This window comes from Sander lucioperca, chromosome 6 (assembly GCF_008315115.2).
Source record: "Sander lucioperca isolate FBNREF2018 chromosome 6, SLUC_FBN_1.2, whole genome shotgun sequence".
NCBI classification, from domain to species: domain Eukaryota; kingdom Metazoa; phylum Chordata; class Actinopteri; order Perciformes; family Percidae; genus Sander; species Sander lucioperca.
Genome location: NC_050178.1, coordinates 2,440,145 through 2,465,519, shown reverse-complemented (window position 1 = coordinate 2,465,519; position 25,375 = coordinate 2,440,145). Strand labels below are relative to the sequence as shown.

At 38.6% G+C, this 25,375-nt stretch overlaps 1 protein-coding gene across 5 annotated transcripts in view; it reads left to right on the top strand.

Moving 5' to 3' along the window:
* Positions 1-251: 251 nt before the first annotated feature.
* rad18 (RAD18 E3 ubiquitin protein ligase) overlaps positions 252-25,375 on the top strand; it is a 37,669-nt gene continuing 12,545 nt past the window's right edge. For 2 of the 5 annotated variants that reach the window (XR_004103008.2, XM_031287713.2), the window contains exons 1-12: positions 263-491; positions 2,133-2,211; positions 2,870-2,931; positions 3,101-3,171; positions 8,779-9,194; positions 10,403-10,502; positions 13,524-13,711; positions 14,039-14,109; positions 14,436-14,496; positions 18,741-18,872; positions 20,157-20,274; positions 23,327-23,371. Coding sequence is in view for 4 of the 5 variants with exons in the window: in XM_031287713.2 (XP_031143573.1) it covers positions 441-491; positions 2,133-2,211; positions 2,870-2,931; positions 3,101-3,171; positions 8,779-9,194; positions 10,403-10,502; positions 13,524-13,711; positions 14,039-14,109; positions 14,436-14,496; positions 18,741-18,872; positions 20,157-20,274; positions 23,327-23,371 (1,394 nt within the window). In the remaining variant the exon portion in view is untranslated. Of the gene's footprint in view, positions 492-2,116; positions 2,212-2,869; positions 2,932-3,100; positions 3,172-8,778; positions 9,195-10,402; positions 10,503-13,523; positions 13,712-14,038; positions 14,110-14,435; positions 14,497-18,740; positions 18,873-20,156; positions 20,275-23,326; positions 23,372-25,375 lie in introns of all 5 variants that reach the window. The other 3 variants (XM_031287715.2, XM_031287714.2, XM_031287716.2) reach the window with 3 other exon arrangements.

The window sequence follows — 25,375 nt, the reverse complement described above, 5'->3', positions numbered from 1 at the left end:
TATATATATATATATATATATATATATATATATATATATATATATATATATATATATATATTTAACTGATTATACAATATTTATTCATACCAGGATAACTTGTCTCCTTATCAGCTGAAATGAAGAGTAGCAAGGCTGTCGTAGAGGCAGCACTAGTTAGTCAGTTGTTCTCTCATTTTCTACTCTTAGCTTTCCTGGTCGTAAAGTCGTAAATTTACGAGAAAAAACGATGTACTATGTAAAGTAATCAAAGCTGTTTATTTACAGAACCTCCAACTCAGCGGAAGTCGTCAAATGACGTAAGAGGCGTCTTGCATCTGCGTCCCTTCGAGCGGGACTTTGATTTCTGATCACAGATTGATTAACAAAAACAATTGTGACTTTCTTAAAAAAGGCCTAGCTGCTTTTGTTGTTTAAAAGGGTGGTTCAGAATTTTGGACATGGCCCTACGGATTGAAGCAGATTTACCACCTAGCCTTGCATGTCTAAAAGTAAGTTGCATATTTTTTAAAAACGTTTTGCAAACATGGCGGCTGCTAGCAGCTAAATAAAAACCCAACAGCTAAAGCTAGTACATCCACGGACTTTAATTAGTAGCTAACGTTACAACTCTAAAGCAATTTAAAAATACAAATACATACAACTGTTACTCATCAAATTCTTTGATCTAGCTAGCTAACGTTACAATAGACTGATATGCTAACTTAGCAGGTCCTAACGTTACGTAACGTTAACCTTATAACGTTAGCTAACGTTAATGTAACACAAACACATTTGTGATTTGAGTAACGTTAATGAAGTAACTAGCTAACGTTACAGTTAACGTAAGTATTGATCATAAAACATAACGTTACTGTCAAGATAACCCTGTCCAATCCATTCAGAATAACTGTAATTAAATATTTTACTTACGTTACGTTAACGTTAAAACGAAACGACCTTAAAACATATTGATGCTAACGTTAACGTTACCCTGCCAAATCTAACAATTAACATGACCTAAACATACTTAGCTAGGGGTCATGTCAGGTTACGTCAGTGCTAACTTATTTCGGCTGTACAATATGTATCATGACAATACAATGAACCAAGTGCGAGATGTTGTCAAACACATCATATACGTTATATGACCACATGAGTTAGGTTATCGTTAGCTGTTGGTATATATATCCATCAACATGCGTTTGACGTGGCACTATCCAGTGAAGAGAACCGATGACTTATGCAACTTCCAGTAACTGGAAAGGGAAATAGTGCTGTAGGTATGTGTTTAAAACTTGCCAACCTCATGGCCATGTTTTCTAAAGGGAAATGACCATCTCCTAGAGCTTAGATCGGTCCAAAAAATCAAGCCCGAACCTGCCCGAGCCCGAGCACGTTGCGTCCGAGCCCGGCCCGGCCCGACACATTAACTGTAATTATGAGCCCGAGCCCGATTTAAACCCGACAATTTTTTTAATACGTGGGCCGCTGACGTTCTCAACTACAATTCAGAGTTGTTTGAACTACAGAAATCTGTTTAGAATAATACAACAAGGACGAAGCCTGTAAACTGCGCTGTTTGTTTAGAATGGAACGGATCGCAAATGGATCCGAATGAAGAAACGTAAAAAAAAAAAAGAAACAATGATGAACAACATATTGTTGTCACTGCCCACGACTTGTTTAAACTGCTTCCATACCTCCGACTTTCCTCCACACCTGCTCAAAGTTAATTCTCCTGTTTTTCTTTTTTTTTTTTTTTTTTTACATCTTCAAGCTCCCGGTGTGATGCGTGCGAGATCCGGTCGGGCTCGGGTTGGGCTCGGGCGAGAATCTAAACTCTACCATCTCCACTATGGACGTTTTGTGTAGCCTACCAGTCATTAAGCAACATTTTGATTTGTTTGATTTTGTTACACTGAAATAATTTTTAACAACTTTTTTATTTTTATTCTATAATGTTTACACTAGTTAGTTAAACAAAAAAGTAACTATTCCAGGTCTGTAACGTTATTGTTACATTTCATGCTTCTAACCTGCCATGTTTTCAACAGATTTAAAAAAATTGTTTATTTCCAGACAACTAATACTTGTGCTGTTTTAAGAGTGTTCATGATTATGCCAATCACTGTAGTTTTTCTCATTTGCAGAATGTTGATGCCCTGCTTCGGTGTCCCATTTGCTTTGACTTCCTCAATATTTCAATGATGACTAAATGCTCTCACAACTGTAAGTAACTAGTAGAGCAGCTTTAAGGTAGCTATGGAATTAGTACCTTGTATAAACAAGTGAAATGCAGCTGATGTCCTTTTTGAAAAATAGAATTGTACTTTTAAAAATGATTTCAAAGCAGTAGGATTTAAACATTTGAATGATAATGGATGTCTTTTCAAATGAGTGGAATGTTATTGCAGTATGTGCATGTTAGCTACGTGTACAAATATGTTGTATGCTATTTCCATGAGCAAGAGAACCATTCAGTAGTAGTCATGACTTCATTCCCTCCCTCCTGATCCTGGTGTTGTCTCAGCAGTAATAACACCAAGTGAGTTATGTGCTTAAGTTTAGGAAAGTTTATCATAGGTGGATGCAGCCTTGTCTGCATTTGGAGACTTGGCATGCACTTTTGCTTCAGAATGTTGCTTTGTGTTGTATATGAATGCTCCGTTAGGCTGGAGGTAATTACATTAGCAGCTATTATTGAGCTACTGTAGGCCATCCTCAAATGTGGATTGAATAGAGTCGTGCACTACAGAGAACCTTTTTATGTGCATTGTTAAATCCAAATTGTCACTGAACAGCCCCTTTGATGAAAGTAAGGAAATTATCTAAATCTTGGCTAACAGATTATGTATAACATACATTTTGTTTGCATTTCATTTTACAGTTTGCTCTTTGTGCATCAGAAAATTTCTTTGCTATAAGTTGCAGTGTCCAGTTTGCAATACAGTAAGTATGGACTTGAATTCATAATGATGCCCCCAAGTCATTTGCATAAGCATCAGTGTCATTACCTCAATTGTCTACTCACAATTGCAGCTCATAATTTATAATTAGTTGTATCAATTTGATAAAGAAGACAAAATCCTTCATTTCTTGCTTCTTTTGTTTCTTTCAGCAAGCAACAGAACAAGATCTAAGAACCAATCGTTTACTGGATGACTTGGTGGTAAACTTTCAAGCTGCAAGGTAACCATACAACACATTATAAAATATGTATTATCAGTCTGTCTTATGTCTGAAAAAGTATCAGAACTTTGTCTATAAATGGACCTTTGTGTACCTTGCATCACCAGTAGCTGTTTTTTAAAACATTAATATAAGGATCAATAATAGAAACATCTAAATATAGGCAACAATACCTGTTTGGTATCCATTTCAAATTCAGTGTAATGCCATTAGTACAAGCAGTGAACTTCTAAAAAACAATACTGCCCTATCCACATTTGTCCACTTAACCAAACATGTTCACTTAACTTAAGTCAAACATGGATACTTGATGCTAAAGTCATTAAGTTACTGCTTTGTTGGTCCCTAGTGAGCAATGGCACTTTCATTTATCTAAGTACTATTAAATCCAAGTGTTTTCTGGCCTTTTGCACACCATCTCAGATGGAGAACAAGGATCTAAGCAATTCCTTTGGATATAGCCATCTACAACATACAATACAATTTTTTTTTGCATCAGACATAGACCAACAGAATAATGAAAATGACAGATCAGGAAATAAGACTCGCTCCACAATCCATGTAAAACCTCTTTTACAATGAACACAGGTGCACCACCTGAGCATCCCTCCAGTTTGTATTGTCATAATTCTAAGAATTGAAGAAAAAAAAATATTACTCTGGTCATTTCAGGAAATCCCATTGTTATTGACATGATTACAATATGTCCACAAGAGAACCAATTCCAGTTTATTGTAATTAACCAGCATTAGAAAAACACGTACATGCCTTACAGTAATCTACCTCAATCAAATGGGGATTTTGTTTTCATCAGCTGAAGTCATTCTAGGTTCTTCTTGTATTGCACTTCGGTGTGTGTTGTGGAGCTCTAGGGCTGATCTTTTTTTATTACAGCAGGATGTAGGCATACATAAGCAGTGTCCAGAGCGGGTCTAAAGGAAATGTCTTGGTACTTTAAATTTGAGTTTTTTTCTCCAGTGATACTTATTACAGGGTAGGAAAACATTTCCTTTAACTTGACCACATGGGTGCAGCTAGCCACATGCTTGCACTCATTGCTTGGTCTAAAGGCGGATTTATGCTTCTGCGGGGGCTTTACGCAGAGCATTCGCTGTATCCTACATAAGTGTCCTGAGGTTTAAACCTGTGCACTGGTGTCTGCGTCGTTTAGCGTATCTCTTTAAGAGAATAGCAGACCCGGCATGTGTGTAAGTGTATGCGTGGGGAGTGTGTGGTAGAGCGAGTGAGAGAGTGACAGTGATTAACTTCGGAGCGAGTAGCGACTCTGGAGTCATAGTGAGAGAAACAAAGTGTCTCCCCTTTGCTTTCTGACCATGGTGGGAAAGCTGTAGGGCTGCAGCTAATGATTATTTTTGTAATCGAATATTCTAGCGATTATTTCATCGATTAATCGGATAAAAAATGATTTAGCCTCAAGGATCACTGGACGGCACACTTTGTGGCTGTGGCGTCGCTGTAACCTCCACTCATAAACGTTTTTATAACTTTAAAGCATTAAATCTTCAAAATATACAGCCATGCGACACACCAATTGAAAGCTTAGACTCTCATGATTCAATTAAGCCCACACACAAAGCATAAGATGATTTATAGCAGTTACACAACTGTTATAAAATGTAGCTTCTTACCGATTTTTTCCTGCTAAAAGCTAAGGAGTTAGCCATCACGGGGGTGTCTTTGGTGTCTCTTTAGCCTTTACAGAAGGTTTTCTATCCAGCCTGGAAGTTGTGCCTTTTTTCGGAGTTGTTGAGCAATAAATCCAAACTCTTACATCCTAGATTTATCCACTTGGATGTCCATAATTTATCCCGTTTTCAGTCATTACTGCCGCTAGCTCCGTGCTCTCCGCCATCGCGCCACTGAATGTTGTGTGCGTCGTTAATAACAGTCCGTGTGAAACAATGACTCTGAGCGGAGCGGGCTGCATAACGCGACTGATTGGAATTAAACGAAGCTTCGAGGCAGAGAATTTGCCTCAAAGCTTTTTTGTAATCGAATTATTCGAATTATTCGAGTAATCGTTTCAGCCCTAGAAAGCTGTAGCAGGAAAAGTTAACCCTCTCCTTGATTTCATGTTGTTTATGGAAAAGGAGAACCAGGAAATGAGTAGGAGGAAATGCAACGCTACCAAGCCACGGTTGTTGCGCTCTGCGTTGCCACGACGTGTAGTTACATTTTTTTTGAGAGGTGCACATCAGGCTACAGCGTAGGGTCCGGTATCTTCACGTACCTACGTACGTACCCACGGCGTCGATTTAACGCAGGACCATAAATTGGACTTTACGCTTACGGATAAATGTACAATATGGGTCACCCCGGCCCTTGGGATTCTTTATCCCTGCTGGTTTAGGGTCATAACCTCTTTCTCATCCTGTAACCCCCACCTTGTACTGTATAGCTGTTAGACTTTTTTTCTGTTTCAATAAAGAAATAACAACACAAGGACAGCAGAACACACATCTAGTTAGGGCAATCCACAGGTGCCTTATAACATCTGTCTAGGTAAAATAGATGAAAATAAGCTGCTTGATTAACTGGCTTGTTTTCTGTTCATCATTGGGCATTGTCCCTGGAAAAAAAACCCTCAAACTAAAATCAACAGAATTGTTTTGTTATAGTCGAGGCTAATGTCAATATGATGTCTGAGTGCTGTTATCAGTCAGTAAGTTTCTCCCTTTCATCAATCACCTCAATATTATTAACATTCTCAAAGGTCTCCCTTCGAACTGAAGACTTTCTGATTGTCATCACTGTTACGAATGAGTGGCTAACGGAGGTGCTCTTTCCACAGATTTTTAATTTCCTGTTGTCTAGCATTGAGCGTCTGAAAAATGGGATTCCTTGATAGGTAACTTTGTCATAGAGCGTTTTTATGTAGCAATAGACTCGTCTCAAACAATTTAGTTTAGGAATAGTTCCTTTGCTCTGAAATATATATACTACCTTTTAAGACGATATCTTTTATAGATTTTGCTTGTGGGCCTGTGTAAAAATGTGTCTGTACAGAATCATACAGGGAAGAATATTTAGATTATTCTAGCAGTTGTCCATGTGGTTGCTATGTTTTCTGCTTTAAAAGTGTTTGTCGATTGCTTCTTTCATTGGGCCACTCACATTTCTCACTGGGAAACGTGGAGAACACTGCATTAGCTGTTGGCCAATGGCACTAATGTATTGCTTATTTCTCTAGCAAAACATTAGCTGTTATAGCAGTGCCACACATTTATATTATCACATTAACCAGCTACCTCGTAGTCCCTCCTCTCAATTAGTGAACTCATTTACGTAGGTAGAAGTGGAGCTTTTACATTGAGACATTGAACACTGCTGTTTAATTTATTTAATCACCAACTTAAAGCACAGTGGCATTTTCTGTTATGGATACAGTACATGTTTCCTTGAACTTAACAGTTTTCTTTTGTAATGGGGCAGTACATACTTATGAACAACTGTAGTCTGTCTTTTATTACATTCATTTTTACATCAAATTTTTATGGGTTTTAAATACAAGCTACAAACAGGTGTTTTATAAACATTTCTCGTCATTGAAATACTGTATGTTTAAATTCCATTTTAGAGTTGACATGGTATATTGTGAGAAACAGAGGGTGTCGAAAGGACTGTGGATCAATGAACATGTGCGTGTATTTAAGGTCACTAACATCCAACTTTTAAAGTACTATAATAGCTATCCTTGCACGTAACACCCAGTCCTAACTATAAACGATTATTCTACATGTTGTAGAGAGAATCAATATGATGAGACAATTCAAGTTCAATTAGCGTGTGTGACCTGGAAGATCAATGAGACTTTCAACAAAATGCCTAAACTGCAGCTTCTATTCCCTCATGGTGTACCGCTCCAATCTTGATTGTGGTGTGTTTCTGAAAGTCCAGCTTTTTATTTTTTGGAACCAATTATATAGTATATTTTTTGAGTCCTGCCTCATTCATTGTTAATCAGAATCAGATTTATTGGCCAAGTATACTTACATACACAAGGAATTTGACTTCTGTAGCTGTTAACTCTCTATACATAGACAAATAGTAATATAGACACATACTGTACAATAGAGACAATATACATATAGGCACATATCAACATAATATACAAAAAGACAAATATACAAATAAGACATAATATCAAGACAAGTACACATGGAGTGGGATGTAGTGCAATTAGTTAGTTAATTGGTAATGTTTAAAATCACTGGTTTGCAGTCACTGCAAATACTTTGAATCTATGTCATACTTAAATCCTGGAAAGACCTGGTTTATTAATTATGAATGGCCTGATTCTCCTCCTTCCCACTGAATAATGAATTGTGGATACAATCAGATTAAACTGTATTGTCTGTTTAGATCAGCTCCAACTCATTTTCACCTAAATTAAGTTCAATCCATGCTGAAACCCATCTTAAATGTTATTTCTGCCATAGTGTGTTAAACACAAAGTGTACTAAATACGCACCAAGTCACTATGAATATAGTCTGATTAGCTCTTCTGGCAGGTGTCTTCTCTATGGCAACAGCCAGTAAACTGCTGGGGTACAGTTGTTTAGAAACATTTGACATACTAAACCGATGGAAAAAAACTGATTGCTTAAATGAGGCAGAAACAGTTAAAACTAATGGCTGTTATGTAAAGTGATAGTACATTTGAACTAGAAGGGCACTTTGAGAGTGCAGACCTCTGCCAAGGCATGCCCTATTTAAAAAATTAAGGAGTGTAATGTTTTTTTTCTTGCCCCATGCTACTACACCCTTTCACCATGTTTCATGACAATCAGGCCAGTAGTTTTTCTGTTATCTTGCTGACAGACAAACCTAGCAAACAAAAACTGTAACCTCCTTGACAGAGGTAATCATCCAGGTCTTGTAAGTAACAGTGCAGTTATCAGTAAAAGTAAACCATTAGATACAAAACTGAAACTTTTTACTTTGTAACTCATGGGGATGTGGGTACTTTTTCATAGACATTTTGTTGTTTTGCTCACTTTCTCTAAATATACGAAATCATTTGCTGCACTACAAAGTTGAACACATTTTAGTGCAGAGACCAGTAATAATTATACCTGCATGCAGTGTTGCAGTACAGATGAATGGTGTGGGAGAGCTGATTTCTTTAAGATCTTTGCTGGGAGAGAGAGTAGGTCTTTCCACATCACATGTGTGGCTTTGGCAAGTGTGTGAACCTGCTCTAATGGAGACAGTAAGCACAAATACGTTTTAGATATGGAAAGCAGAACATTACACACCTCATTGGTTCCATTTTATTGCCAAGTAATGGCTCAGCTGCAATTTGTTTGCTTTCCACATTTCCAAGACTGTAGCCAAAGTGTCTTCTTGCTTGGTAGAAAAGGAGTGAGATAATTGACCAGGTGCGGTTTTAACGTCAAAGGGCTTACTTTACAGTCCACAGTATTTATTGGCTCTTTTGTTGATGGGTTCAATGTGTTTTTTAAGAGGACTTTAAGTCCTTTACCTTTCATATACTTTATGTAATTATATATTTGTGTTGTTGACCAATGCTGCACACATTTTGATTCACATGCACATGCACTTTGCCTTTCTTCTTTCTTTCAGGCAGCAGTTGTCAAACGTAAATTTTGACTCTCCTCCAATATCGCCAAAGACCCCAGTTTCAGCTGTCAAATGCAAAATTCCCAGAGAGAGGGGCCAGAAGGGTAACAGCTCTGTTTTGAGTCACTTTTTCCAAAAGAGGCCTAAAACATCTCCTGCTAAAGAAACTCAGCAAAGTAGTTCTGTTGCTCAGTGTGTTCAGCGGGAGGAAATGCTGACTGCACGCACCCACAATGCAAATTACGCTGGCCTACATTCAGCGACTGCTCAACTTCCAGTGGTTGTGAAGGAAGAGCCAATAGACGTGGAGGAGGCATCTATCCAGGGTTTGATGTCAGTCAAACAGGAGGCCGGAGTCTCGCACAGTATTATGGCGCTTTGTTCGTCACCATCAAAAGACGTAAAGCCCGTAATCAGAGGTAAATCCTTTGTACCTGTAGGTTAAGAAGGCTGCATCACCCAGTATGACTCACCCCATCCAACTAGCTTCTCACTTGTTCATGTTCACAAGGTTACAGAATCTCCACAAAGGAGAGCTGTTTGGTCATTGTCAGATAAATTGTATTTCTGCGAAACTGCTCCCCCTAATCTGGTAACAGAGGCAGCAGCAGTTAAGAACTGCAGATGTAGACCTGTTGATGATGCTATCTACAGGCCTGGCAAAGAAAGTAAAAGCTGATGTCATTGTAATGTGTCCCTGTCCAACCTACAGAGAGTTATACCAGTAGCTTTTTCTTGTGTGCATTTTTACATTCAACAATTGCGGTAACAGTGACCCAATTAACTAGCCTGACAAGCCAGACCCACATCAAGATGTTGGGTCTGGGAACTCACCATTGGCAGGACTCAATCCGAGGGGTGGGATAAACGGTTGTCTTTCAAATTCCCTCTGCACACAATAGGATAGCGCTGCAACTAGGGCTGGGCGATATGGAGAAAATCAAATATCACAATATTTTTGACCAAATACCTCGATATCGATACCGCAGCAATATTGTAGTGTTGACTATTGGTGCTTTCACAAAAATATTTAAACAATGAGATTTTTGATAAATAATCATCAATAATGTGGATATAATGACTAAGTGGGAAATAATAGAACAGTTACAACAGTCTTGACACGACACAACTTTACTGTAATGCAGCCTTTAAAACCAGGAAAAGACAACACTTAAGCCATATTACGATATCCAAAATCTAAGACGATATCTAGTCTCATATCACGATGTCGATATAATAACGATATATTGCCCAGCTGTAACTGCAACCAACCAGAGCAATGCTAGTTGCTTAACTCCAAGTCTTCCAGAGTCACGGCCTGAGCCGATTCGAAAGACCGCTGTTTGCCAGCAGCAGCAGCCATTTCCTTTGTTTTCAAGTAGAAGGGAATTCACGCGGAACATCTGATGTAAATAAAACATTGTTAGAACTGTAATGGTATTATTAAGTACTCATATTGGTACTTGGTATCAGCAAGTACCCAAATGTAAGTACTTGTACTTGGTCTGAAAAAAAGTGGTATCGGTGCATCCCTAGTTTGGTTGGGCAATGAAATCTAATATGACATAGCAGCAAAAACTGGTTTATTATTTTTAATTAAGCTGCTTTCTTTATATATTTTTTACAGTGGACTGCCCTGTGTGTTCTGTAAGTGTGCCACAGCAGTTTATCAACAAGCATCTGGACACGTGCCTTACCAGCGGAGAGAAGAAGGAAAGCTTGAGGAGGTAAAATACCCACTTAACTGATCACTTAGGCCTAAATGAAGGCTGAGTGGGACTCATTTTCAGCCCTGGACTGCCCACTTTACATTTTTTTTAATATAGTCAGTTGTGAAGTAGTCAGTCGTGAAGTAAAGTGGGCCATTATTAAAATAATGTAATTAAAACCTTAATATATACAGAAGTCTGCAATGTGCACTGTTCTCTACAGCCTGGTAATCCGGTGTATTTTTGTGAAATATAATTTCCAATTCAGTGCAAATACAGTGTGTTGCTCACAGTGTAGATTTATTAGAACAGTTAACAACCAAAACACAATTATGTTCAACAATATCAGAATCTATTATCTGTGCAAATAAGTGTTCACAGACATCCAAACCTTGGATGAAAATAAAACCAATGTATAATATTTCATATTTCTTTCATGCTATTGCCTTTCAGTTGTGAGCTTTGTAAATTTACTATCCTGTTTTCGATGATAAAAGGCATTATGTGTCACTAGTAACATTTGGGCATAGGAAGTATTGTAACATATCTGATCATGTTTGCTCGTTCTCACACTGGTGCAACAGCTTAGATGTGCCTTCCACACTGACAGCAGCTATCCCTTGCACACCACTGGGTCCTGGCCCTCTTTCTGACACTAAATATATTTTTTTAAATTGTCATAACTTCAGCACAAATCTCCCCTTTTTACAAAGCTTTCTGATAAAGTCAAGTCAATTTCATTAATGTAGTGCCAAATTATCTGGCATCATCAATAATCTCAGGGCATTCTTTTATATAGAGCAGGTCTGCACCATACTGTTCATTAATCTTAATTCTAATTCTTATAATATTCACTCAATGAGCAACCCTACCTGCCTACTCTGGAGTTCTGGGCTCATGGCTGGTGCTTGGTACTGGCTCTTCATTGTCACTGTTAGCAGCAAACTGGACTAGTGGCTGCTGCTGAGCAGCTACAAGAAAAAGTTTGATGCATAAACACGAATGATGGTTTGTAGGCAACGTTGTATTTTTTACACATCTGGCCGTGTCGCCTTTTCAGCACCGTTTTGCTCGCATGTCGCGATCGCATCCTTCAGCACCACTGACTAAAGTGTACGAGGACGGTTCGATTTTTTGAGCAAGATGGCGTCAGAGGAGGAGTCAAAACATAATTACGTAATAATAACCAGATTGCACTCTGCGAGTGGTCTGCATGAATATAGAGGACGGTGGGCTGCAAGAAGAAAAAAAAAATAAGAAGAGTGGGCTGTGAGTGCAGGCAACCTAGGGACAGCATCCAGGATATATTTCAACTATGATTTCAACCCAGTACCATGACTACACCACCAGCCCTCATGACCAAAAGAACCAGACCGGCCAAGAATTCTCCCCATTAGCCAATCTGGGCCTGCCTCTAATACTCCATACACTCCATAGGGAAGTGAAAGACACTTTATAGATTTTGGAAGATTAGAATGACGAGAGAAATATAGAGGTTTGCATTGATGTTTGTCATTGGGGGGGGAAGATCAAGAGTTTTGGCTTTTAAATATAATAAAAAAAAAATAAGTAGTGATAATAAGTAGAGGTTTTAGGAGCAGTTTGTGTTGGGGCCATTTCTGGACCAATAATTGTGAATGTACACAGCACATACAAAGTTTGTTTAAATACAGGGTTGCCATATCAAGATTATTGAATTAAAATCTATTCAATTTACTGAAAAACATTTGTCTCGCCAGGGATTGTGTGACTGTTTGGGCTGGATCCACTTACACATGCAGTGGAGTTGGATTACAAGACAAGAAGAAATATATTTCAGGGTTGGAGCTAGGCCAGCATTTTTCCCTTGCTTCTAGCCTCTCTGTGCACAGCAGAGAGGCTAGAAGCTGACTGGGCAGAGGCAGCTGTCAATCAGTGACCTGTATGAGGCCAGAGTCAGGATGAGGGCAGCTAAAATTGCTGCTGATCAGTCCCATCCAGCAAGGCTGCTTCCCTCAGGAAGAAGGTACAGTGCAATGAGGACAAGGACCTCACGCCACCTCAATAGCTTTTTTTCCCAAGAGCCATTTCCCTCCTGAATAGATGATCCACTGGACTGTAGCTTCAAGGAAACATAGACATGTGCACATTTTATTTAACTAGAGATCTTCACAACATCTACATAGTAGGATGCTACCGTCAGATGACTTTCTATGCACACTTTTTTTGCATCTTTTCTTTCCACTGTCTAAGAAGATAGTTTCCACTGAAAGTGCCTGTGTATTTACTTGAAGTAGAACGTGAAGCCCTGTTACCTAAAGCATTTACTAAAGTGTTACTATGCTTTTGTTTGCTTAAAATGGCAGAATTACTGAAACCATACAGTCACATTTATTACCAGATTTGTAGTATTACCATCAATCATCTTACTAAAGACTGTATCTGTGACATAATTTGAAAGACTGATTCTTGTGAGGGGCCTGCAAAATGTTTTCCAGTGTGATTAATGACCCATGCAGCAATTGAGGTTCTGTTACTGATGGGTCATTTTTGTAGCAGTGATAAATACTTGATCTAGAGTAGCTCTTGATGTCATAATGATGAATTGCAGAGGTTTTAATATTCTGGCCTTAAGTAGCCAGCCTACACGAGGAGGATTCTTCTTGCAACCAACCTTAATAACTTACACTTAATGTCTTATATTCAAGACAAAGTATATAATATAATGAAATATAGTATAACACATTTGACAGCCATGTCTGAATTGAACAGTCAATCAGACAATCATCAGAGGTGTGTTCCTTCACCAATTTGACAAAATAATGGCAATTCCCATCTGTTATATATCATTAATCATATCAATTTCATTTTGCTATGAGCTCAGCTGATGTGGCCACTGTCTGATATTGTATTAATTTATTTCCTGCTTATGATGTCCAAGACTAGCATGTAGAACAGTCATAGAAGTTTCTTACAGCTGAGCATAAAAATGTCCCCCACCATCATCAAGTAATGTATCTGGTGATTACTGAAATAAACTAGTCGCTATGTCTGTTGCAGCTCCCTTGGCCAAGCGAGGCGTCCAATGACGAAGCTTGTGTACAACCTGCTTTCAGTGCAGGAGCTGAAGAGGAGACTGAAGGAGTGCCATCTCTCAATTCAGGGTTCTCGAGAGCAGCTGATCAAAAGACACCAGGAGTTTGTGCAAATGTACAATGCCCAGTGTGATTCCCTAAACCCAAAATCAGGTGAGGGTATTTGGTCTGTTATATCATGAGGGTTATACTGTTTGCAGTTGGCATGCTAGACAGCTAGACAAAGAGGGAGACCACACAAGATTTAAAGTAATTCAAACAATACAATACTTTAATTCTATATATTTAGACTTTCATTAAATACATTTAGACTTTCATTCCATATATTCAGTCTTTTATTCAATATATCCAAGTTTCATTCCGTGTGTGTGTGTGTGTGTGTGTATATATATATATATATATATATATATATATATATATATAACGGGCAATATTTGTGATCTCATGAGTAATAAAGATGTTTATTTCCTCTGTCAATAGCTGAAGATATTGCCAAAGAGTTGGAGACCAATGAGAAGATCAGGAATCAACTGCAGGGGAAAGCCAAACCTGTGTGTATTAACTGCTTAATGGGATATCTTGTGGGCTTAAATTGCTTTATTTTTTATTACCACTAGGTGTAATGTAGAACAATGTTTTGATGAGGACTCCCCTCTGTATTGACAGTAGGTTGCTGTAATGTACCATAAAAGGTTGGAGGTATGCACTGCATGATTGCAGTGTGTTTATGGCAAATGAAATGACAATTTCAACCTTTGAGAACTTAAACCAAGCAATAGGGCAAGTGCTTTGCAAATTTGTTGTTATATTGTCATGTGTTTTTTCATTAATGGTTAATGCCAATGTACATGTTTTTGTCCATTAAAATCTCTTGCAGGTCATGGTTTTCACAAAGAATAAGTCTGAGAAGGAGATTGATGAGATGCATTCAAATTACAGTAAGTGATTTGTTTTTCAGGAAACTTTGGCTATCAATCTGTGGACACCTCAGGGGTCTGACTCACCAAGCTGACAGCTAAAAATCAGTGCCAACAAAGGTCAACTGATGAAACAGTTTTGCATACCTTTACATATTCTGTTAAAAGGTGCATACGAATACAGTGTAAAAACATGCATAATACTGTACACCTGCATGAGAGGAAATATCTAATCATAATTCTGCATTTGTATTTGATTTGCTGAAAGATAAGCAAAGTCGTATTTGACCACTGTCAAATGGTTTAAAGAAGTACGTCAACATGTTTGCCATGCAAGAACAACAAGAATGAGTAGCAACAAAATTCTATCGTCCTAAAGTACAAAAAACAACAAAAACTGAATGCTGTCAGTAAAAAATTACAAAATCTAGTCTTATTTTCCCTCTTCTCTATGCAAAGCCAGGGTACTCAATTGCCAGTTGATACATTTGTTTTAAAGCCACTGTTTATTAGAGGAAAAGGACACATTATATGATAAATCAACTTCGTATAGATGATACAATGACCCCCTGTGCCTAGTAGGCGGGTGGCCAAACTGTGCCCCAACTGTGTGGTTCATTACAAATGTGTATGAATGCTGTCTTCTGTAGAAAAAGACACATCAGACAAAAATAATTGCAAAATGTTATCTCACAGAAACAGACCCCTTCTTTCCAAAGTATGATTTTGTTTTTGAACTGTAGCTAAATTGACCAATTTTGTTTTCCCTGAAATGGTTTGTAATGTTGCTTTCGCCTTTTTATGGACACCACATATTTCACAGCACTTAAAAAACTAACAATGGAAAACACTTTGGTGTGATTTTCCATTCTACTGAAGTAGTACATGCTACTGCAAGAGTGAAGAAGGGCTTCTCTATCGAGTTGTCTCGCTGGAGTGAGCATGCAGCAGTGAATCACATTGGGTGCACCACCGTTTTAAAGATGAGACTAGTAAATTTAAGCAGGCAAAGCAACACGTCTATTTCTCAATTCTCTCAGCATAGCTAGAAAATAACTTTTCATTAGCTTTTCCCATTTTGTTATATAGGTTATCTTGATATAGGGCATTCTCATGAATTTGAAGGGATATTTCATACATAACCTTAATTAGGAGTAAACAGCCTTTATTAAAATAATCTGATAGACAGAATCACAGTGCATGTACAAACATGTTGCATCAAAACTTACCATCTACTGACCTAACTCCATGTACCTATAGAGCTCAACAGTGACCGCCCACTTTTTGAATAGCTCTGGTACCCAAAGTGAATTTCCCTATTCAATTGCTCCATTGATGTTTCCGAAAATGCTTATATAAAGAGTTTTAAGCCTAGCCTGACAAGCCAGGCCCACATCAAGATGTTGAGTCTGGGAACTCACCATTGGCAGGGCTCAATCCGAGGGGCGGGATAAACGGTTGTCTTTCAAATTCCCTCTGCACTCATAGCCAACCAGAGCAACGCTAGTTGATAGATTAAACTTTTGCCATATCCAGTCGGCAAAACACCAAACACGTCTTCCTTGTTTAAGAATGACTTCAGTGCTTAACTCCAAGTCTTCCAGAGTTGCGGCCAAAGCCGATTCGAAAGACCACTGTTCGCCAGCAGCAGCAGCCATCTTCTTTGTTTATAAGTAGCAGGGAATTCACGCGGAACGTCACAACTCTGCCGTCATTATGTTAAGCCCGCCCACCGGCTCTATACAAGATGTGATTGGCCTGACCAGAATTTGGTTTTTCCAGCTCGCAAGCCAACGGAGAGTTGCTAGATTGACCCTGGCTGCAAATTACATTTGCTGCCGCTAGGGTGCGTCTAGATTTCTAGGCTATTTTAAGCCAGTAACCAAGCCAACCAGCTACGAGATGAATCGTGACCATAAAACATTTGATTCGGCACAAAAGAACATTTTGAAAACGGCAAAAAAGGCAAAGGTACAAGACTGTCTACATAAACGATCATAGACTTCAGTGGTAGCAGCTCGCTATAGCCGTTCGCAGGTGCGATAAACATTTCAATGGTAACAGCGAGCTCCACTTATCTGAGACATCGCTGTTACGCTTAGGATTGTGGGTAGTTTAGTACTTCTCCATTCTTTTTCTCTAAAGATTTATGTTTTATTCCATAAGTGTATTAATTTCTTCTGACGTTAGCGGAGGCGGTCTTTATTTCAGTTTGGACGGCTCACCTCTGCTTTGAAATGATGTAGGAAATTCTGTTTGATTTGATTCTTCTGTTAGAATACCTTAAGCAATCAAAAGGTTAAGACTTCCCCTGAATTATTGCCAGCAGAACAATGCAGGACACAGACTTGGTCAAGGAAGGATTTTAAAGTCTTCTCTCAGATATAGATGTCTCAGAAAATGCCTAAAGATTAGATACAATGACAGCCTGTCATGACGGTTCCAAATCATAGGCTTTTAGACCAATCACTGCATTTATTTTTTTCCATTTCTAGACAGCTAGTACAGTATGAAAACCAACAAGAGACCTGGCTCTTGATTGAAAGGTAATCCATCTGCATTACGTTATGTTTTGTGAGTTAGTAATTGTTGCATGATAATACAGTGAGAGAAGTGGAGATTCTTCTGAAAACTGAAGAGGCAATATTTACAAGATTGCATACTTTTGTGCATATTGCATTTTCAGTGTGTCGCCCCGCTGTAATCTCAATCTTACTTTAGTCAGTCTAGAAGCCCTTCATTAGGAGCCAGCTTCATATACCTTCAGCAACACATTACCAGCATAAAAAATGTGCAATATTGCTGTGTCTTTAGTGAGTCATTTAGCAGCAAAAGCTGGAATGTAAATGTAAAATTGATGATATTTTTTATTATAATTTGTAGGGTGACTTGGCTATTTAAGTGTCCGTTTAAGATTTTTTTTTTTTTCCATTTGCTATGAGCTCATAGGTAATCAGCCTGAGACATACAGATGTACAGCAATTTAGAGCAGCTCTATGTTTTTATCCTCAGGGCAAAGGTCAAGCAAAAACAGCAACATTAAAGAACATTATCCAAACTTATGTTGTCATGGTTAAAAAAGATAAAAAAGCGTGGATAAACTGTAAATCCGCAGTGCCAACTTTTAAAAGTGGTTGAAAAATGGATGTGACTTACAGCAGGTAGGTTCTATAAATAGCTGCACTGCTGTGATAACCTCTGATTTATCAGAGGAGGATCTGGATGACTCACTCTGCCAGCATTGGGAATGGTGAATGAGCAGACAGGAAGGTGAAAGTAGCACTCATGCATTCACACACCGAATCCACCTGCATCCTTCAATCTCACATTTTCTTTTAGTAATAATACAATCAGTAGCTGGTTATTCAGAAAACTTTCTAATAACCCAGAATAAGTGCAAGGAAAATCCTGCTTCGTGAGACCAGCCCCTGAGATGTTTGATCCTTATATGCGCTTCCCAACAGAAAAACAAAATGTTTTGACTGGAGTAACACCCTCAATGGCCAGTGTTATAGTTTATCCAATAACTGGTAATACTAAAAATAATAATAATTGCCCATTGCATTTTTCCTGATGGGGTCCATTGTAAAGCTGTGTGTACTAGTGTCCATCCCTTATGTCTGTGAAATGTACCTGGTGCATGAGATGTTACCATAACTTGTAACTCACAAATTGCACAACTCAATCAAATCTTTACAAGCCAGCAAAAAAAACGGTACATATGTACTGATGTGTATTATTCACATGGTAAAGCTTTGCAACTGCATTGGCAAATGTTGCTCATGAAGATATAAGTGACCATCTGAGGTAGCAGAGTTGTTTCATGTGTAGATGAACTAGTGTTAATTGCAGTGTTTTGGCGTAAAGTTTTTTTTCTCTCAGTTCTGTTCTCCTGTCTTTGTTTAAAGAACATCACATATTTGCAGATGCTTAATGTAGAAAGTGATTACATCCTTTATTTTTGGATACGTACATAAGCAAACTTTTATTCTTCTTTAGCTTGCGTCCGTTCACAGTCGGCTATAATGTATTTTCAATGACTGTAGCCTCCACCATAGTAGTTGTAGCCACAGTGATTTCATCTTGGAGCTTGGATCTATGGTGTTTCACTTCAAATCAAGTCAAGTCCCCACGGGCCGAGCTAGTGCTGCGACTTACTGGCATCAACTGGTGTTGACGAGTACTGTGTACCTTAAATACTGTTGCATAATTAAGAATTCTGTCATTTCTTAACTATTCCACAATATATCCTATTTTGCCTACAGGGAAGCAGCACAGCAGTGACTTTTCCCGCCTAATTGCCCAGGTTCGGGGTCACCTAGAGACCACCAGGCAGACTCGTATCAAACAGGAAGTCATTGTGGAAGGAGAGGATGCACAAAAAACACACCCTGCTGGTACTGCAACACTCTTTACCTTTCTCAAGGCTTAAAATATACTCTAGCAACAGGAGACTTTTAAGCTTTCTGATACTCTTCAGCATAAGTCACCTGATCCCCATGGTAATGCGATTGATTGCTTTGTGGCAATTATTTTCTTTAGCAATATGCCAAATGAGCCATGCGATGCTGCTTGAAGAGCTTGTTGTGACTCCCTGCTGGTTGTGTGTGTGAGAGTGAATAAAGTGCACTCAATTATTTGTTCCATCCTTGCCAAATTCACAACATGACTGCACTCCATTGTTAGGCACATCAGGCAAGGGTTGATACAGATGTGTTATTAACAGTAATCAATGTTGGTGTACAGTATTTGTATTTTGGGAACAAGTTGAGAATAATTTACCAAATGTTAAAGAGGAAGTGCAGAGCAGGAATGTAAGGTGAAAAAAGTTAGGTACCTTATTACAGTTTTATGGATTATTTTATGTGTTTATAATTTATAACTGCACCTTTTAGTCTTGATAATCAGTACGTTTTTTTTTTTTTTTAAAAATATGTCTTCCATATATTTTGTTATATTTTCTCAAATGTATCAAAAAGATTTGTGAAGACTTAATGCGATCCACAATGTTACTGTGTTGGATCACTCTCACCACTCCTATAGCGTTATCAGCCGCAGCAGGCAGCTCTTTGCAGCTAAAGAGCCATCTTTTTTCCCTCGAGTTGATAGAGACCAGAAATGGAGCTAAGAGACAGTTAGTTAGTTAGTTAGTTAGTTAGTTAGTTAGTTAATATTGGACTTGCATTCACCAGGTGGCAAGGAACACAACTCCAAATGAATGATAATGTTGCTCTGTAACTGCTGGATGTGTAAATAAGCAACTGTTCAACAAGTTCATCGTATTAACCTAAAAGTTGATGATATGGCAATGTTGTGTTCTCAACTTGTTTCCACTGCCCCCTACTGAAAATACCAGTTATTGCAGATTTTAATTAAGTGGTACTTTCATTAACTAAATTAATTAGTGGTGTTGCATGTTGCTTATTTGTATGCAATATGCAAAGGAAAATGCACAAACAAAAATTGCATGACAATGTCCACTGTGTGAGAGGCTAGTGTGATAGTACCAACAGGACCTTAAATTTGCTTTTACCATTAAGGATATGTGAAAATCTGGTGTCCAAAGGACTCTAGGTTGTTAGGGGCATATATGTTATGCAATCTCTTTGACAGGTCATTTCTCCACTATTTGGTTCTCTCTGAGTGTCTGACACGAAGATATATATTTTTGCCTCTTCCAGATCAAGTTGCAGAATCAAAAAGCTGCCCAGTGATGAAGGTAGAAGATGGAGACTCTGACAAGGAGCCAAGGATTGAATTGTCATCCAGCCCCACTTATAGTGAAGTGTCTATCAGCAGGTGAGTCCTAGATAATGGACATCCTGATTCACTTACAGTAGGTGACGCCCTCAAAGCTGTCAAAGGATGAGCCTTTTCATGCTACAGAAAAGAGAGATCCTTGTTGTTGACTACTTTCTACAGTTGGAATATAACTACGTGTAATTTCACAGTGATAATGATAAAAGATGGCTTTGGACCTTGAACACCTCCGATTTGATTTTTAAAAAAAAACAGTGCTTCGTCTTGTAACTCCTTACATTTCATAAATCCTTGAGGATATCGCCGTCATTTCAGAAATATGATAGCATTTCATTTTCAAGCCTGTGTGGCATTCACAGGACAGCATTATAATAATATGTGATTCATTTCATATTTGATTAGTATTTCTTATAGACTCCATCATGGTAATGTCAATTATTGTGGTAACTAAACTGAGTTAATTGAATTCAGAAGTAAACACGATGGAAGAGAGAGACATGCTGCTTTGCAAGGACAACAGTCTCCGAAAGCTTGTCTGGATCCTATGATTACTCAGAAGAAATATAGCCCAATACCCAATACTTACTTAATATCCCCACATAAAACATTTTACTTATGATATAATATAATATAAGCGATAGCATCAAATAGCTGTTCTACATAGTAAGAAAAAAAAATAACTATAAACTACAATAAATTACCTTCACAATGCTGAGTCATTATATAAGGAGGTTCCTGACAATTCCTGTCCTTAAAACCTGTACATCTCTTATGTAGCTGGTAACCAGCACATTAGGAGAACCAGCAGATCTAGAGAAACAATACAGTGTCACTAAAAGTAGTGTAGACCAGTTTACAGTACGTATGCCTAATCGATTCAGCACAGCATCCCGTTGTGTGTATAAGTGTACTTGAGGCATAGGGAGTGAATTGCGTGCCTTAAAGTGTCCATATTATGCTCATTTTCAGGTTCATAATTGTAATTTGAGATTATATCAGAATAGGTTTACATGGTTTAATTTTCAAAAAACATATTTTTGTTGTACTGCACATTGCTGCAGCTCCTCTTTTCACCCTGTGTCAGGTCTCTGTTTTAGCTACAGAGTGAAACCTCTCAACTTCTGTAACATCTTTGTTGTCAGTCGCACATGTGCAGTAGCTAGGTAAGGATTACATGAGCTAGCTAGCTGTTTCTCCAACTTCGGCCTGTACAAGGCAGGATTAGCTGGGAGACTTCTTCTAAACAAGGGCACACTTCCAACTTTGCATGGAATACCTGCAGAACAGGGACATGTAAGTAGTTCTATACAATTTTATTTTGTAGATTAGGGTGAATTTGTGTGTGTTTTGCCATTGAGAACGAGCTAGCATGCTAACGGTTAGCCCCCTGGGCTCCTCGTTTCAGCTAGTGACGTAGAAAGCAGCGCAGATTTTGAACAGCTCACCCGGAGACTGAAGGCAGGACACATTCAGAAACCCGTATCTCACTCAAAACAGCATGGATGTTTGTTTTTTTCAAAGTTTGTATGCGTGTGGAAGCACCAGAGACATAAAATAATACCCCAAATCCCAGAAAAAGTGTTTTTTTTCATAATATGGGCATTTTATACGTGGGGTATACTCGCCGCCGACCTGTCGAGCGCCAGTGTGATGTCGTGGGAGTGCCGTAACTGTTTATACTTGCGCGTAGTGGTCGCGACACTAGTTGCAGTCTTCTCCTGAACAGAGGTGGTGCTAATGTGGAAAGGCTACCGACTTTGCTATTTCTACGGACTACAAGAAGAAGAAAAGGGTAAACAACGGCAGAACTGGCAGCAGCATTGACGTCAATGCTTCGATTTGATTCGATGACCTACTTCGTCGGATCAAGCCTTTCATTCGCCATAAAAGAACTCATCTTAACCCAGTAAGTTTACAAGAGGCTCTTGCAGTCACTCTGAGAGTCCTGGCATCCGGTTACTCTCGAGCTCGGCTGCGGTGACTGTAAAACAGCCCTTAGTAATGCCACTAGGCTACCTATTCACCCAAATCTATGGATGTGTGGGGAAATATTTTCAGTAACAGAACAAATGAACCGTTAGTGCTAATTCACAAACATTCACCTGTTGCTCAGTTTCACAAAATGTCAACAATGGAGTTACTTCTAACTCTAATAAGTTTACCAAGCCCATTTAGTGCTGTGTTTTTGTAATGAGTCCACACTGAAATACGTGTTTCATATTTACATATTTTCACTTATAAGTTTAGAACGTTTGAGAATTCCTTTAATTTATATCTCCGCAGACTTTCAACAAAATTAAAAACGTACATACTTATTCCAGTGTTGATTTGGCAAAATGCTTCAGGACTTGGTCTTAATGGGGCATAGATCATCACTATCAATCTAAGGTTAGAGTTCATCTGCCCCTACAAGTATTATCCTGCCACCACCATACTTCACTTCACTAAGGATGATGTTCATCATGCTCTTAATCTTCAAAATGCACATGTGCAAAGTCCAGAGTGGTTGCCCGTGTTGTTGGTTTTGCAGCATTGCCCAATTTCATATACTATATGTATTATAGCTCTAAGTGGCAATGTTGGGAGTATGGGGGAAATGCACAGACAGTGAACTGTAGAGGCAGTTTAAATCCTTAACTTGCTGATCTTACTGACTGACAGCATGGATCGGTTGAGCTTTTTATACATATTTTGTGACTTGTTATGAAGTTTTTGAGGCAACCTCACGCAACTGTACTCTTGTTGGTAGTTGGTAGTTGGAAAAATCAGATATTGATTCCTTTTTCAAGGAACATCCCGGGCCATAACATTTTCTTGACATTTTGTCAATGTCATGACTGACATTTATACGATGTGTAGGACAGTGAAAGAGCCTGCTCAAAACACCTGAGTCTTAAAAAAAATAGGTATCATTCATAGTTTGCAGAGCATCACAGTCTATTTAGTAACAACTTGCTTTCAGGGCTATTACTTGGATACAAACCAATGCACTAAGTTTGTTTATTGAAACAGCAAATACCCAATATCAGTAAAACTTTGTAAATGACAAAGTCTCTTTCTTTATCTCCTCTCCCTCTTTCTCCTATTACAGTTCTATTTCAGACATCTTTGGTCCAGAACCTGCCAGAAACCCTGAGTAAGTGATGCTGTAATTGCGATTGTCAAGAAAAGTCATGTAATTTTCAAAAATCCAATTCTGACCTTCAGTGTGCATATCAGGTGTTCAACATGGGTCTTTAAAATAAGCCTACTATCCAGCCAGATTCCCAATTATCTCAGTTTGAGAATCCTGAAGAGTATAGATAATTACATTTAAAGGCCATTTTTAATTCTAGTCTGCTGCTGCTGTACATAATGATTCCACTTACAAATACTCTTTTTCTATCCAGCAGTCAGTGTTAAAAGTTGCTCTGTGAGAAGTGTTCTAGCTATGTCTTTCATTCATATCAGGTGAAGTAAATATCTAGATAGGTCTGAAATTGAAATGGTTATTTGGTCAATGTTTGAATATTTCCAAAATCTTGATCTAATAGAAATAATGCCTTTACATTTCCCTATGGTCATTGCTTTTGACAAAGCTTACTTCTATTTAGTCGAGAGGCACTTCACTTGATTGTGGCCCGCAAGCCACAATAAAAAGAAGAGCAGCTAAGCCTGCAGTACTGCATGCTTTCATAGATGTTGCTTTTCACTCACAGCTGAAGGTTGGAAAGGTTTTCTCTAGTCTCCTCTGTGAGCATGTAATACGATGCTTTTCCTTGAGTTTGACTTGTTATCAGAGGCAGCAAGATAGCACGCTTGTCATCAAATTGTTGGCAAATAATGGTCAGTTCTTTTGTAATTAGTGTCCCTGAGCTCAACTTAAATCATCCCAGGAAAGATGGTTTTATGCAATTAAATTGTTTGTCAGTTATGTCAGCAATAAATGTAATTGTCCAGGAGTAGCGGTGGTCATATTCTAAACCAACTATAGCTGTGGCAAGTGGGCTGAATATTGCGACTTAATGTTATACTCTATTTGGAAGACTGCTTTCTGTATTTAATTTATCCTATTTCTTTTTCTTGTGTAAGACACAACACACAGCTCTTCACCACATAGGACTCACATAAACAACTGCACTGACCCAGTGTTAATTTACTTGCGAACTGCACACAAAGACAGAGGATCATTTCTTTTAGTTACAGAAGGTGGTGGCGCATTGCATCTTCTCTCCCTCTCATTTGTGTTGGTGGGGTAGCCTTGTGCTGCTAAACTAGCCCTTGTCATTGGTCGGACAAGTACAAATAACAAACTAAAGTCAGTGATTCTGAATGCTCAATCATTTTAGCATTCCTGACACCATGTCCTCTTCTGGTTCACTGGATACAAACCCATGTTCTTTTTTTTTTTTTCATTTGTCAAACGACGCTGCCTAAAATGTCACTTTATTCTGTTCTATTTTATTACAGTTTAAATGTTATCATTGTACTGTGCTCTATGATGATAACACATGGAGCTAGTCTGTTTCAAAGACACTTCACAAATAGAAAGCTTTTCTGTCACGCTACTAGGGGTGCACAATATATTGACTCAATATCGTTATCGCGATATCACGTTGCGCGATATTATACCGAAAGTCTCGCGATAATTACGCGATATTTTGTTTGCGTTGCATCCCGCCTGACATGTACCCAAAGAGTATAGAAGCAACAAGAGGAGAAACTCAATAGAACGTTGTGTTACATTCAGTCCAAGATGGCGGAGCTGCAGTTCCATTGAGTTTCTCCTCTTGTTACGTCTATACTCTTTGATGCACCTCTCGAAAAATACACATCACTTGGTAGCGTTGTATTTCCCCCGACTCATTTCCTGGTTCTCCTTCTCCATAAACAACATGAAATCAAGGAGAGGGTTAACTTCTCCTGCTTCAGATTTTCCACCGTGGTCAGAAAGAACAGAGGAGACACTTAAGTTTCTCTCACTAACACTCTAGGGTCACTATTCGCTCCGAAGAAAATCGCCGTCACTCTCTCACCTTTTCTTCGTTCTCCTTCACACACCCACATACACCCACATGCTCGACGCACACACCAGAGCACGTATAAACATCAACTGCGTGGAGCCTCCGCAGAACCATAAAACGAAGCGAAAGAAAAGAAA